The sequence below is a fragment of the Lithobates pipiens genome, unplaced genomic scaffold, assembly GCF_037356315.1.
Source record: "Lithobates pipiens isolate NorthernLeopardFrog02 unplaced genomic scaffold, aLitPip1_a1.2 Scaffold_27, whole genome shotgun sequence".
Taxonomy (NCBI): Eukaryota; Metazoa; Chordata; class Amphibia; order Anura; family Ranidae; genus Lithobates; species Lithobates pipiens.
Genome location: NW_027507788.1, coordinates 154,555,463 through 154,570,202, shown reverse-complemented (window position 1 = coordinate 154,570,202; position 14,740 = coordinate 154,555,463). Strand labels below are relative to the sequence as shown.

Sequence of the window (14,740 nt, the reverse complement as noted above, 5' to 3'; positions counted from 1 at the left end):
GTGCCAAGATACATCTGACCACAGACACGTGGTCTAGCAAACACGGGCAGGGAAGGTATATCAGTTTTACTGCCCACTGGGTGAACCTTCTGACGGCCGTCAAGCATGTAACCCGTGGCACCCGTGTAGATTTGGTTTTACCGCCACGGATTGCATGCAGGCCTGACTCTTCTTCTCCTCCTCCTACTCCATCCTCCTCCCTCTCCTCCTCAGCTGCCTCCTCCTTTTCCGCTGCTAGCGTCTCTTCCACTGCACCGCCCAAGCTCCCCAGAACCTATTCCACATGCCAGGTGAGACGTTGCCATGCCGTGCTGCGTCTGTTGTGCCTGGAAGCAAAGAGCCACACTGGCCCGGCACTCCTTTCAGCTTTGCGTTCACAGGCAGATGAGTGGCTAACACCGCTCAATTTGACAGTTGGTAAAGTGGTGTGTGACAACGGTGCCAATCTGCTTAGCGCATTGAAACAGGGCAAAATCACGCACGTGCCGTGCATGGCACACGTCTTAAACTTGGTCGTGCAGCGATTCCTTGTCAAATACCCTGGGGTCCAGGACATCTTGCGGCAGGCAAGGAAAATCTCGGCCCATTTCAGAAGATCTTACACGGCCATGGCTCGCCTTGCTGACATTCAGCGGCGACACCATCTGCCGGTCAGACGTCTTATTTGCGATTGCCCGACGCGATGGAACTCAACCTTCTATATGCTTGATAGGCTGCTCCAGCAGAAACGTGCAGTTAACGTCTACCTGTATGAACTCTGCGAAAGAAACGGTTCTGGGGAGCTGGGTTTTTTTTCACCGCGCCAGTGGCTGCTCATGCGCGACACATGCAGACTTCTGCGGCCATTTGAGGAGATCACCAAACTGGTCAGTCGCAGCCATGGCGCCATCAGTGACATGGTACCTTATGCCTTCTTTCTGGAGCGTGCATTGCGTCGTGTCATTGATCAGGCTGTGGAGGAGCAGGAGCGGGAAGATGAGGAAGTCGCAATGCTGGATGAATTCCCAGGGGGGGCTACTCTATCTGAGACAAGTCAACAACAGGAGTCTGATGAGGAGTCAGAGGAGGATGGTGCCGGGGCGGATGAGCAGGAGCAAGAAGAGCATGCTTTAAACCTTTCTGGGATCCCTGTTGTGCGAGGATGGGGAGAGGAGAATGAAGAGGACGACATTATCCTGGATGATGAGCAGGAGCCAGGCCACCACACCGCTTCCACTTTAGTGCAAATGGGGGCCTTCATGCTCCAGTGTTTTAATAGGGACCCCCGTATAAAAAGCATGAGGGTCAAGGACCAGTACTGGGTGGCAACGTACTTAGACCCCCGGTACAAACACAAAATGGCGGAAATGTTACCGCCGTCGCAGAGGGCTGTCAGAATGCAGCACTTCCAGGCCTTGCTTCGAGAAATGCTGCATTCTGCTTTTGCGTGCGCTGGCAGAGGAGCAATTCCCACTCCCAGAGAAGGATTTGCGGGTACCAATCCAACAGCGCCTGCAAGAAGAGGCCGGTTTGAAGATGTGTTGGTGACTTCGGATATGAGGTCATTCTTTCAGCCGACCCATCGACAGGTGTCATCCGGATCCAGCATCAGGGAACGCCTAGACCGTCAGGTGTCCGACTACATTGGGTTAACGGCCGATGTGGACGCTCTGAGGAGTGATGAACCCCTAGACTACTGGGTGGGCAGGCTTGACCTCTGGCCAGAGCTTGCCCAATTTGCAATCGAACTGTTGGCTTGCCCCTCATCCAGTGTCCTGTCCGAAAGGACGTTCAGCGCAGCAGGGGGGATTGTGACCGATAAGCGTACTCGCCTAGCTCACCACAGTGTTAACTACCTCACATTTCTAAAAATGAATGAGGCATGGATCTCGGAGGAATTCAACACATGTGATCAGTAGACCATGTATATGTCTATAAACAATTTTTGGAATCAAGCACACAGACCTTCTTAATTCATTTGGCTCACTTCCCTGACCCAAAAAAGCACACCGTACTATATGCCCCTACCCTCCTCTTTGAAGAGGTTGAGCGGTGTCATATTTCTACTGGGGCTGCTTATTATGAGGGGTTCCCACCATCCCTGTGCTGTGCTGACTTCCTCCTGGGTGTTCTTATTATGAGGGGCTCCCACCATCCCTGTGCTGTGCTGACTTCCTCCTGGGGGTTCTTATTATGAGGGGATCACACCATCCCTGTGCTGTGCTGACTTCCTCCTGGGGGTTCTTATTATGAGGGGATCACACCATCCCTGTGCTGTGCTGACTTCCTCCTGGGGCTGCTTACGGTGCTGCTGTCAGCGCTGTATGTCACGGAGCTGCTGTCAGCGCTGTATGTCACGGAGCTGCTGTCAGCGCTGTATGTCACGGAGCTGCTGTCAGCGCTGTATGTCACGGAGCTGCTGTCAGCGCTGTATGTCACGGAGCTGCTGTCAGCGCTGTATGTCACGGAGCTGCTGTCAGCGCTGTATGTCACGGAGCTGCTGTCAGCGCTGTATGTCACGGAGCTGCTGTCAGCGCTGTATGTCACGGTGCTGCTGTCAGCGCTGTATGTCACGGAGCTGCTGTCAGCGCTGTATGTCACGGAGCTGCTGTCAGCGCTGTATGTCACGGAGCTGCTGTCAGCGCTGTATGTCACGGAGCTGCTGTCAGCGCTGTATGTCACGGAGCTGCTGTCAGCGCTGTATGTCACGGTGCTGCTGTCAGCGCTGTATGTCACGGAGCTGCTGTCAGCGCTGTATGTCACGGAGCTGCTGTCAGCGCTGTATGTCACGGAGCTGCTGTCAGCGCTGTATGTCACGGAGCTGCTGTCAGCGCTGTATGTCACGGAGCTGCTGTCAGCGCTGTATGTCACGGTGCTGCTGTCAGCGCTGTATGTCACGGTGCTGCTGTCAGCGCTGTATGTCACGGAGCTGCTGTCAGCGCTGTATGTCACGGTGCTGCTGTCAGCGCTGTATGTCACGGAGCTGCTGTCAGCGCTGTATGTCACGGTGCTGATGTCAGTGCTCTGTATTACGGTGCTGCTGTCAGTGCTCTGTATCTCCTGCACCCTCTTGTTTGCCTACCCTGGTCCCTGACCTTCCCTCTCCTCCATTGCCTTCATTAGCTCCATAGTCCTGAATTGTCAGAACAATTTCCCAAATAAAAAAAAAATGCTTGTAGTTATCGATCCCAAATTCACCTCATACATGTATTATGCTATTGTCCAGGTGGTGGGACTACGTGCTACCCCCTAATAATTACCACGTGGCCGCAAATTCGACCTAAAGGTTTGCGAAATTCGCCTCCCATTGAAGTCAATGGAGCCCGCGGCGAACGGTCGTTTTCGCGAACGTTTGTGCCCGTTCGCGTTTCGCGTTCGCGAAACGTCCCGTCGGAAGTTCGTCCATCACTAGTGAGAACTTCCCATCCCACTCCCAGAACAAAACTGAGTCGGGCTGAGGGCTGCTTAGTCATTTATAGACAGCTTTGTATCCTCTGAATAAAGACAAAGCTTCCTCTGATTGGCTGTGGTGGGTGAGGCAGTAAGATGACATCATAATTTCTGCCTCAGCCAATCAGAAGAACCTAAGCAGTGATCAACCCCACTCAGTTTTGTTCTGGGAGTGGGATAGGAAGTTCTCATCCCAGTGCTGGCACACAGCGCTGTATAAGGACCCTTTGGCCCCTTTCACACGGGTATCTCCGCCTAACAGAACCCCTTTGCTTAGCGGGGGATCGTTCTGCTCATCCTCACTGAGCAGGAGGATAACAGGTCCTGTCTGCCCCACTCTGCAGAGCGGAGTCAGACACAGTCCCGCTCTCCTCTATGGGGAAATTGGGTGAAAATGGACCGCCTGTCTGTTTTCATCTGATCATATCTGATCTGATCCGCCAGACAAATAGAAAATAGGACCACCATCCATCTGGATTTTGTGGACAGGATAGGATCAGATGGTGGCAGATGTCAGAGGACATCAGCCTCTCCATAGGGGAGACTGCAAGGTCCCCAATCAGGTCCACCTGAAAAACTGAGCATTATGTTTGTCCATTTTTCTTCCATCCGTTGACAGATTAAAAAACGGACATCAATGCATCTCTATAAAAAACGGATATAAACTGATGATCATCTAGTTACATCCTTTTTTTGGAACGGCTCAAAGCCCTATTTTTTTTTAATGAAACAAGAAAAGCTGTTCCGGGCAAGTGAATCTCTGGTTAATCCCCACACACACTAGTCAGGTGCTAGCTCAGCTCACATGCTGTGTAACATAAGAAAATCATTCTGGATGGCTGCACTTCCAAAAATCCTTTTATTGAAGCTTCATATGACAAGTAGTTGACTTGTCATATGAAGGAGCAGGGGACAAAAACTTGTAGGAGCAGGGGACAAAAAGGTAGACACTTTTCATGCAAATGTTAGCGCTTAGTCATTAAATCATTTTTTTTTTCAATTAAAAAAATGTAACAGATAAAAAACTTAAGTAAATGGATAAACAGTCTGTTTTTTCGTTGGTAGTGGATGTAAAAAAAAAAAAAAGACGACGTATAACTGATGAGAAACTGATGCAATACTGATGTAAACTGATGTTTTTTCTTTGGAAAAAACGTGACTGAACTGATGAAACAAACTTAAGCCTCATGTGAAAGGACTCTGATGTATGTAGCCAATGGCACATACAGCTAATACAGCACACCTAGCGGGCACACCTGTTATGCCCTGTACACGCGATCGAATTTTCCGACAACAAAAGGATTTTTTTCCGAAAGATGTTGGCTCAAACTTGTCTTGCATACACATAGTCACACAAATGAACATGCTTCAATTTCAATAGCCAGTGTGGCACTTCTGCTTGATTCCGGGCATGTGTGGACTTTTGCGCGTCGGAATTGTGTACACACGTTCGGAAATTTCAGACAAGTTATGTTGTCGGAAAATTTGAGAACCTGCTCGCAAACATTTGTTGGAGGAAATTCCGACAACAAATGTTCTACGGAGCATGCACACGGTCTGTTACTTCCCTCACATGGTATTTAACACACGGCCGCGAGTGGCTTCACACAGCGCCGGCTGGACCGTGCTCATGTCTTACAGCAAACAAAGTGGGGCATGAGTAGGAAGTGGAGTCTGCTCTATATATCCCCCATTTACATCACTCATTTTTGGGAGCCAACTCCTTCTAGTAGGCCAGAGGAGACATTCACCTTGCTGTACATGCGACTTTCAGATCCATGAAAGCACCTAGAGCAAGGAGAACTTTTTATATAGACTTTTATACAGACTGTTACATTTTGTGTGTTTTTGTGTGTTGGGGACAGCACTGGTTTGGTGTTTTTGTGCTTTCTGGAATTTCCAACAATAAGCTCACATCGAACATTTGTTGTCGGAAATTCCGATTGTGTCTACGTGGCATAAGAGTAGCAAATAGTTTGTTTAGGCCAGCTTACCTCCCCCCCCCCAACCCCCTGTTTTACTTACCTGTACCCCCTCTATCTCATCCCAGGGATGAGCACACCAGCAAAAGCCGACGTCTCGGGTCCTGATTGGGTGGACTGATTGCAGTGTAGCCATTTGCTCCTGCTGGTGTCAATCAAATCCAATGACGCGGGCGCCGGGGGGTGGGGCCGAGTCATACATCCGGCTTCTATGGACGCCGAATGAATGATGCAGGAGTGCGCCTGCAAGGTAACCTTCAAAGAGAACGCTTCTCCCAGGGGGAGGAGCCGTCAGATCCGCTGAGCGACCCTAGAAGAAGATGTTCGGGGCCACTCTGTGCAAAACAAGCTGTACAGTGGAGGTAAGTATGACATGTTTGTTATTTTAAAAAAAACAAAGCTTTAGTGTCACTTTAAGACCCCATTCACACCTGAGAGTTTTGTAGCTTGAAGCCTGAAGCTACAAAACGCTACAGGGGAAAAAATCTATTATTCTCAATGGAGATGGTTCACATTTCCACTCCATGTCGCCTGAAGCCGAACGCCTGAAGCTCAAACAAGTTCCGGACCCTTTTTTGTCGCTCGAATTGAGCAGATTTGGGCGTTTTTCTTGTTTTAACATTGGTGACCTTTTGCCCTGCACAAAATCGTGGCAAATCGCAGTAAAAAATTTCGCAAATCACGGTAAAAAACACTGCAAAATCGCAGTAAATTTGCCGCAATTTTCTGCTTGAAAACGCTACGCTCACTTGTGAATGCAGCCTAAGGCCTCATGTACACTGCTGCTGGTAAACAAATGTTTAGGAGCAGTTGGGCATTTTATTCAGCTGCCCCTGAACTCTCCTCTATGTTATCTTATCCGTACATGTACACAGAGTCGTTTATAGTCGTTTCTAGGCAGTTGAGTTTAGAAGCATTTTTTGGAATGCAAAAAAAAAATGCGTTCAGGGTGGATGTTCAGAGGCATTTAAAACACCAAATGCCTGTAACAGTTTGTAAAAGCTACTAAACACGGAAACTCGCGTTTAGCAGCGTTTAGTTTACAGACTTTTTCATTTTAACAAAAAAAACACTTCTAGGTGCAAACGCGGCTAAATGCAGCACGTAAACGCAGCTAAACGGACGTTTTTAGACGTCGGTTTCTAGATGTCAAGTTGAATCGTTCAGGGGAGATTAATCAACATCCCATGTACAAGAAGCCTAATGCCCTGTACACACGACGGTTTTCCCGTCGGAATAAACTCTGAAGGTTTTTCTGATGGAGTTCCGCTGAAACTGTCTTGCGTACACACGATCACATCAAAGTCCATTCGTCAAGAACACAGTGACGTACAACACGTACGACGGGACTAGAAAAAGGAAGTTCAATAGCCAGTAGCCAATAGCTTCCGTCTCATACTTGCTTCAGAGCATATGTCGTTTTTGGTCCGTTGGAACAGAATACAGACAAGTGGTTTTCCCGATAGGAATTTGTTAGTCGAAAAAATATAGAACATGTTCTATTTCTAGGTCCGTCAGAATTTTCATAAAGAAAAGTTTGATGAGGCATACACACGGTCGGAATATACGATGAAAAGCTTCCGTCTGACTTTTTCTGTCGGATATTCTGCTCGTGTGTACACGGCATAAGGGGCCTTTTACATTTTTGCATTGCAGTAATGTACAGTAAAACACGCATTTTATCACATTACAGCATTATGCCCTGTACACACGGTCGGACTTTCCGACGACAAAATCCGTCGAAAATTTTTTTTTGGCCCAAACTTGTCTTGCATACACATGGTCGCACAAAGTTGTCCGAAAATCCGATCATTCTGAACGCGGCGACGTAACACACATACAACAGGACTATAAATGGGCCAGTAGCCAATAGCTTTCGTCTCGTAATTTATTCTGCGCATGCGTGGCACTTTGTCCATCGGAATTGCCTACATGCGATCGGAATGCGACGGAGCCCACACACGATCCGATTTTCCGACAACACGATCCGATAGCACATTTTCCGTCGGAAAGTCTGACCGTGTGTGCGGGGCATTATTGGTAATACCGTGTTGCTGTGCCATACATTTTGAATTGCACCTCAGTGTATTACTACAGTAGCGGACAAATATACCTTGGGTTATCATGTGCTGCATTGCAAAAAAAGAAGCAGGTGCATTTTTTTTTTTAATTCGTTGCCAGATGTAAGATATGATGTCTAGGGGCCATAAAAGTAAATTGAAATATGCTGCCCCAAACTACTTGTACTACTTACATTGGTACTGTCAAATCACCTATTTTTTTTTTGCAGCCTTGCTTTTTTGTATTTTGAAGCAGGCAATCTCCTCTGGCCTCTTTCAGACACTTCCTGTCAACTTGCTCAAGCATTGGTTACATCATTGCTCTGGAACAATATACTGATAGTGACAACTGTTCACCGTGTGTAGATAATGTGTTTTAGCATAGCCACCTGCCATTTCACCTAGACGTGCATGTGAAAGCTGTCACCTTATGCATAGCTCCCAACTGCACCTGATTTGGAACAAAGTCCCTCTGTCCCTCATTCCCGGTCTGATCTATGGGTTTAACTAATCTTTTTTTAAAGTGGGGTACCCCCTAAAAAAAAAAAATTCAAAGTCAGCAGCTACAAATACTGCAGCTGCTGGCTTTTAATAATCGGACACTTACCTGCCCCAGGGTCCAGCGATGCGGGGGAACGAAGCCCCCCCCTCGCTCCCCGCTCCGCTCGCGGCGCCGTCATGCATACTGTGGGCACCCGGCTGTGGCTTCACAGCCGGGCACCCACTGCACATGCGCGAGCGGCGCAGGGCGCCGTGATACGCCGTACAGTCACCTGGGACACATGACAGGTCCCAGGTGAATGTGCGGCGTGAGGGGAAGTGATGTCACCAGCCCGGGCAATGAGGAAGGCAGATTACGAGGGACCCCCTAGCAACCGGTATTTAGAGGTGAGTAAAAAAATTTTTTTTTGCCAATTATTTTTTTTTTATTTTTTTTACTAATTTTAAGCAGTTTTAATTTTTTGGTGGCAACACCACTTTAAGATTAATTCTCCTTTAAGGGGCATAGCAAGGGGTGTGTCCTATGCCTACATACCTTTATTAATAGATGTCCCTCATTCCCATCTCATAAAGTTGGGAGATATGTCTTATAACAAGAAATTACTGAACAAAGGACTTTCATGACAGTATCACTGGGATTTTTTTGAGAACCCATTTAGATTTTTGCAGTGTGTTAACACACAAGCACGTGCAATGAGTAAAGGCTGCAACTTTCAGAATGGGCTGCCAACGCACTTCGACCTGCCAAAAATCAAATTTTTTTGTAACCCAATGCAAATGCAATCTATAAGGAGGTGTGTAACAAAGGGTTAAGTGGAGTATTTCTGGTGAGTGGAAAGTCACAGGAGGGTTGGGTTCTGTGCCAGGGGTTTCCCCTCTGCACACCAAACACATGAGGTTACTTCTCTCTGCCATTCATAGAACCTCTTGGATTTTTTTGTGTATACAGGGCGTTCTCCGGTTTAATTAGATGACAATTATAACATCTGCCCCTCCTCATCTAATAAAAGAATGCCTTGTATTCAGTTTTTAAAAATACAAGACATTCTACGAATAGCTAAGGTGCCGATCAAGTGACCACCAGTGGTCAGTGTGTAGTGGGGTAGTCACTGGCACAGAACCCACAAGATCATGGCCCTCACTGTATGCAGTATAGACTACTATAGTGATTTTCAACTCCACAAGTGGCTCGCTGAATATGCATTCTTTTTCGAGTCAAGTTGTAATATGCAAAAAAAATAAAAAAAATTCCTGCAGGCTTTAAAATCCAACTAAAAAAATGTTGAAAAAAAGACAAACAAACAGTTAAATGCTCTGGAATGTATATTTCATCAGAGGATACACTACTATTGTTTTCTAATACCACATACACACAATCAGAATTTTGGTCTGAAAAAGCTCTGATGGTTTTCCAGACAGAATTCCGACGGGATTTCACTCAAGCTGTCCTGCCTACACGCGGTCACACCAAATTCCGACCGTCACGAACGCTGTGACATACAACACGTATGACGGGACTAGAAAATAGACATGTGCGATTAGTTTCATAGGAAAAGAAAATTTGTAAGAATTTGCGAATATTCGTACATTTGTACGAATCCGAAATACAAATTTTTATGCATACGAATTCCGTACGAAATACGAAAAATTTTGTTTACGAATTTTTGGATCCAAATTCATAACGATAATTAGTAATTAACGAAAAGTTAACAAACCTAAGCCCTTGTACACACGGTCGGACATTCCGACAACAAAATCCGTCGTCAACTTGTGTTGCATACACACGGTCGGACAAAGTTGTCGGAAAATCCGATCGTACGTAACGTGACGACGTTATTTCGTTACGACGGAACTACGTTCAGGCTAGTAGCCAATAGCTTTGGTCTAGGAATTTGATCTGAGCATGCGTGGCACTTTGTCCGATCGCAATTCTCTACATACAATCAGACAAAGTCCGAACGGATCATGTTGTCGGAAAGTTTTATAGCCCAGCTCTAGTCCGATGGAGCCCACACACAGTCGGAATGTCCGACCGTGTGTACAAGGGCTAAAAGTTAAAAACCCAGGAAGTCATCACAGCACAGAGATGGTGGGAACCCCTCATAATGATAAATTCATCATAACGAAAATTCGTAATTGTTACGAAAATGTAATGAACCTAAAAGTTAAAACCCCAGGAAGTCAGCACAGGGATAGTGGGAACCCTATGGGAATTTCTATGCTTATGCATTTCATACGAAACTTCGGATCCAAATCAACAGAAACGCGACTGGTGTTTTGTTCACCAATGAGAGGAAGTCAGCACAGCACAAGGATGGTGGGAACCCCTCATAATGGGCACACAGTAAGTGTACAGACCTGGGAACTCAGCACAGGGATGGTGGGAACCCTATGGGAATTTCTGTGCTTACGAATTTCATACAACATACGGAATTTCGTTAACGAATTTCGGATCCAAATGAACAGAATCATGACTTTTGTTTTGTTCACCAATCAGAGGAAGTCAGCACAACACAGGGATGGTGGGAACCCCTCATACTGATAAATTCATCATAACAAACTTGTTATTTTTACGAAAAGTTCATGAAACTAAAAGGTTAAAAACCCAGGGAGTCAGCACAGCACAGGGATGGTGGGAGCCTCTCATAATGATAAATTCATCATAACGTACTTTTGTTAATTTAGCGAAAAGTTTACGAAACTACCGAAAATTCATATTTCGTACGAATCCGAATTGAATTTCATACACGAATTATGAAATACGATTTTTTTCGTACGGAACGAAACGAAACACATTTTTTAACGGCGCAAACGTCCGATTGGAGCATACACACGATTGCATTTTCCGAACAAAAGCTCTCATCAGTCTTTTGCTGGCTGAATTTTTCAGATTTTGTGTACGCGCCATTACAGTTGCTTCCAATCATGTCCTAGTGTGCAATGTGGTCATGGTAAAAAGCAAGAACAATCACATGCTACATTAAAGGAATCTTCTTTGCAAGGAATGTACAATGTCAACAGTGAAACATTTTACTGTGAGCAGCTTCTCAATGACTCTATTTAGTATCACTACAAAATTAACATTTAAATAACGTAAAAACTCACCAGACTTGCAGAATTCCCCGCAATGATCCCACGACATGATGTATTTCAGCAACTGAGATAGAGAAAAAAGAATAACATAAGGATATAATTCCTTAACTCATGTGGAAGTTACGATTGCTCTTCTGTGGAGTAAACAGGCTGAATAGTTTCTATAGTATAGGCTCGGGCTGCACCACCCTCTTGTGGGCGTAGAAACACTATCCTCTAGCATACTGCATTCCCAGCCCTCCAAATGCATATTAGACACAACATGGAATATAAAAAAAAATGTCAGGTTCCTGCATGAATGCCTTCTAAGCACATTATTTAAGAAGTGCCCCATTCTAAAATGTAAAAACTATTCTAATAGGAACCAAGAGGAAAGAGGATAGAGATTAGAGTGGGACTTTAGATGAGGCGTGTCAAAGAATAATTAATTTGTTTTTAATCCAGTAAGTAGATTTCGATTTTTGCACATAGCACCAAATCAATAATACAATTAATACAGAGATAAATGCATAGAAAAGTAAAATGCATAGAAAAATAAAAGCAAATTGAAATTTCAAAGTTTAAACATTGAAATTCCAATTGCTTTAATTTTTCTATGCATTTTACTTTTCTATGCATTTATCTCTGTATTAATTGTACCAATCGTGTACACTGATTGATTTGTTATGTATCGACTGTACCATCATGCCCAGTTACTAAGTATATTAAATGTTTTTTATATGAATATTATGTAAATCTTGTGATTACGCTATTCTGTATATTATTGAATATTGATCTAATTGTGACACCATGGACTATTTGGTGTTATGATATTACAAAAATCAAATTAAATCTACTTACTTGATTAAAAACTAGTTAATTATTCTTTGACATGCCTCATCTAAGGTTCCACTCCAATCTCTACCCTCTTTTTTCACACAAATTAGGGATGGAGGCATGTCATTGTTAGACTAAGGCTGGGATAGGTCATAACTCCCTTAACCACTTCCTGACCGCCGCACGATGATGTACGTCGACAGAATGGCACGGGCAGGCATTAGGGCTTACATGTACGTCCTTGCCTGCCCGCGGGTCGGGGGCCCGATGGGGCCCCCGCCCGGTGCCTGCGGCGGTCGGTATTCGTTCGGGAGCGATCCCGGACGAGGGGACGGCCATTCATTCATGGCCACCCCCTCGCTCCCGACGAATGAAAATGCTCCGTGACATCACTTCCTCTCCTGTAATGTAAACACAGGAGAGGAAGTGATGTAATCTCTCCTCCGTGTCGGTATTTTTCGTTCCGACACCGAGGAGAGAGGATCGGTGAGTTGCACCAACACGACACTACACAGTAGAACATGCCAGGCACACTCACACCCCCCCGATCACCCCCCCAATTACCCCTGCCCCCCCAGTCACAGTGACACCAATGTCATTTTTTTTTTTTTTTGCATTGGTGTCATTTGTGACTGTAATAACTGTTAGGGCAGTTAGGGTTAGCCCCCTTTAGTTCTAATGTACCCCCCTAACCCCCCCAATAAAGGTTTAACCCCGTGATCACCCCCCGTCGCCAGTGTCACTAAGGCTGGGTTCACATTGCAGCGGTTTATGAGAACGAATGTGATTCGCACCGCACTGCAGTGCAAATCACATCCGATCTCTGTGCGATTCGAGTTCAGCCATACAGATAGTATGGCTGAATTCGCATCGCACCCGCCGCACCCGCCGCAAATTCGCACGGGACCCTTTTTTTGGCCCGCAGCAGAATCGGATCGCATGGGTGTTCACACCATGCGATCCGAGTTTGCAGATCGCACTGCGATATGCGAACTGATCTGGGGGTGTCATTAACATTTCACTGACACTCCCAGCAGTTCGCATAGGGCAGTGTGAACTGCCGCCGGGAGGCATGCGATGCGGGAACCCGCCGCGGATTCGTGGCGTTCCCGCATCGCTCCAGTGTGAACCCAGCCTAATAAGCGATCGTTTTTCTGATCGCTGTATTAGTGTCACAGGTGACGCTAGTTAGGCAGGTAGGTATTTAGGTTCGCCACAGCTTTTTATAGCGCCAGGGACCCCCATATACTACCGCATAAAGCCCCCTGATTGCCCCCTAGTTAACCCTTTCACCAGTGATCACCATATAACTGTTACAGGTGACGCTGGTTGGTTAGTTATTTTTTTATAGTTTCAGGGCACCCGCCATTTATTACCTAATAAAGGTTTAACCCCCTGATCACCCGGCGGGTGTCATTTGTGACTGTAATAACTGTTAGGGCAGTTAGGGTTAGCCCCCTTTAGTTCTAAGGTACCCCCATAACCCCCCCAATAAAGGTTTAACCCCGTGATCACCCCCCGTCGCCAGTGTCACTAAGGCTGGGTTCACATTGCAGCGGTTTATGAGAACGGATGTGATTCGCACCGCACTGCAGTGCAAATCACATCCGATCTCTGTGCGATTCGAGTTCAGCCATACAGATAGTATGGCTGAATTCGTGTCGCACCCGCCGCAAACTCGCACGGGACCCTTTTTTTGGTCCGCAGCAGAATCGGATCGCATGGGTGTTCACACCATGCGATCCGAGTTTGCAGATCGCACTGCGATATGCGAACTGATCTGGGGGTGTCATTAACATTTCACTGACACTCCCAGCAGTTCACATAGGGCAGTGTGAACTGCCGCCGGGAGGCATGTGATGCGGGAACCCGCCGCGGATTCGTGGCGTTCCCGCATCGCTCCAGTGTGAACCCAGCCTAATAAGCAATCGTTTTTCTGATCGCTGTATTAGTGTCACAGGTGATGCTAGTTAGGCAGGTAGGTATTTAGGTTCGCCGCAGCTTTTTATAGCGCCAGGGACCCCCATATACTACCGCATAAAGCCCCCTGATTGCCCCCTAGTTAACCCTTTCACCAGTGATCACCATATAACTGTTACAGGTGACGCTGGTTGGTTAGTTATTTTTTTATAGTTTCAGGGCACCCGCCATTTATTACCTAGTCTCACTAGTGTACCCCTAAATTTAGGGGTGTCTACTTTCCAAAATGGGGTCATTTGGGGGGGGGTTTGTGCCATCTTGGCATTTTATGGCCTTCAAAACTGTAACGCCCTTAGAAAGCCTGAAGGCGGTGCTTGGTTTTCGGGGCCCCGTACGCGGCTAGGCTTCCAAAAAGTCCCACATATGTGGTATCCCGTACTCAGGAGAAGCAGCAGAATTTATTTTGGGGTGTCATTTCACATATGCCCATGGCATGCGTGAGCAATATATCATTTAGTGACAACTTTGTGAAAAAAAAATAAATAAATAAGTTTGTAATTTTCCCGCAACTTGTGGCAAAATATAAAATATTCCATGGACTCAACATGCCTCTCAGCAAATAGCTTGGGGTGTCTACTTTCTAAAATGGGGTCATTTGTGGGGGTTTTGTGCCATCTTGGCATTTTATGGCCTTCAAAACTGTAATAGGTAGTGAGGAGTGAAGTCAAATATTTACGCCCTTAGAAAACCTGAAGGCGGTTCTTGGTTTTCGGGGCCCCGTAGGTGGCTAGGCTCCCAAAAAGTCCCACATATGTGGTATCCCCGTACTCAGGAGAAGCAGCAGAATTTATTTTGGGGTGTCATTTCACATATGCCCATAGCATGTGTGAGCAATATATCATTTAGTGACAACTTTGTGAAAAAAAAAAAAAAATTAAA

General features: G+C 46.1%; 1 protein-coding gene across 1 annotated transcript in view; it reads right to left on the bottom strand.

Annotated features, from left to right (window-relative positions):
• The window catches only part of IL18 (interleukin 18), a 51,619-nt gene extending 40,379 nt beyond the window's left edge, over nucleotides 1-11,240 (bottom strand). Inside the window, exon 1 of the mRNA XM_077457702.1 lies at nucleotides 11,078-11,240. Coding sequence (XP_077313828.1) covers nucleotides 11,078-11,114 — 37 coding nt within the window. The 5' untranslated portion in view covers nucleotides 11,115-11,240. The remainder of the gene's footprint in view (nucleotides 1-11,077) is intronic.
• Between the last annotated feature and the right edge of the window lie 3,500 nt (nucleotides 11,241-14,740).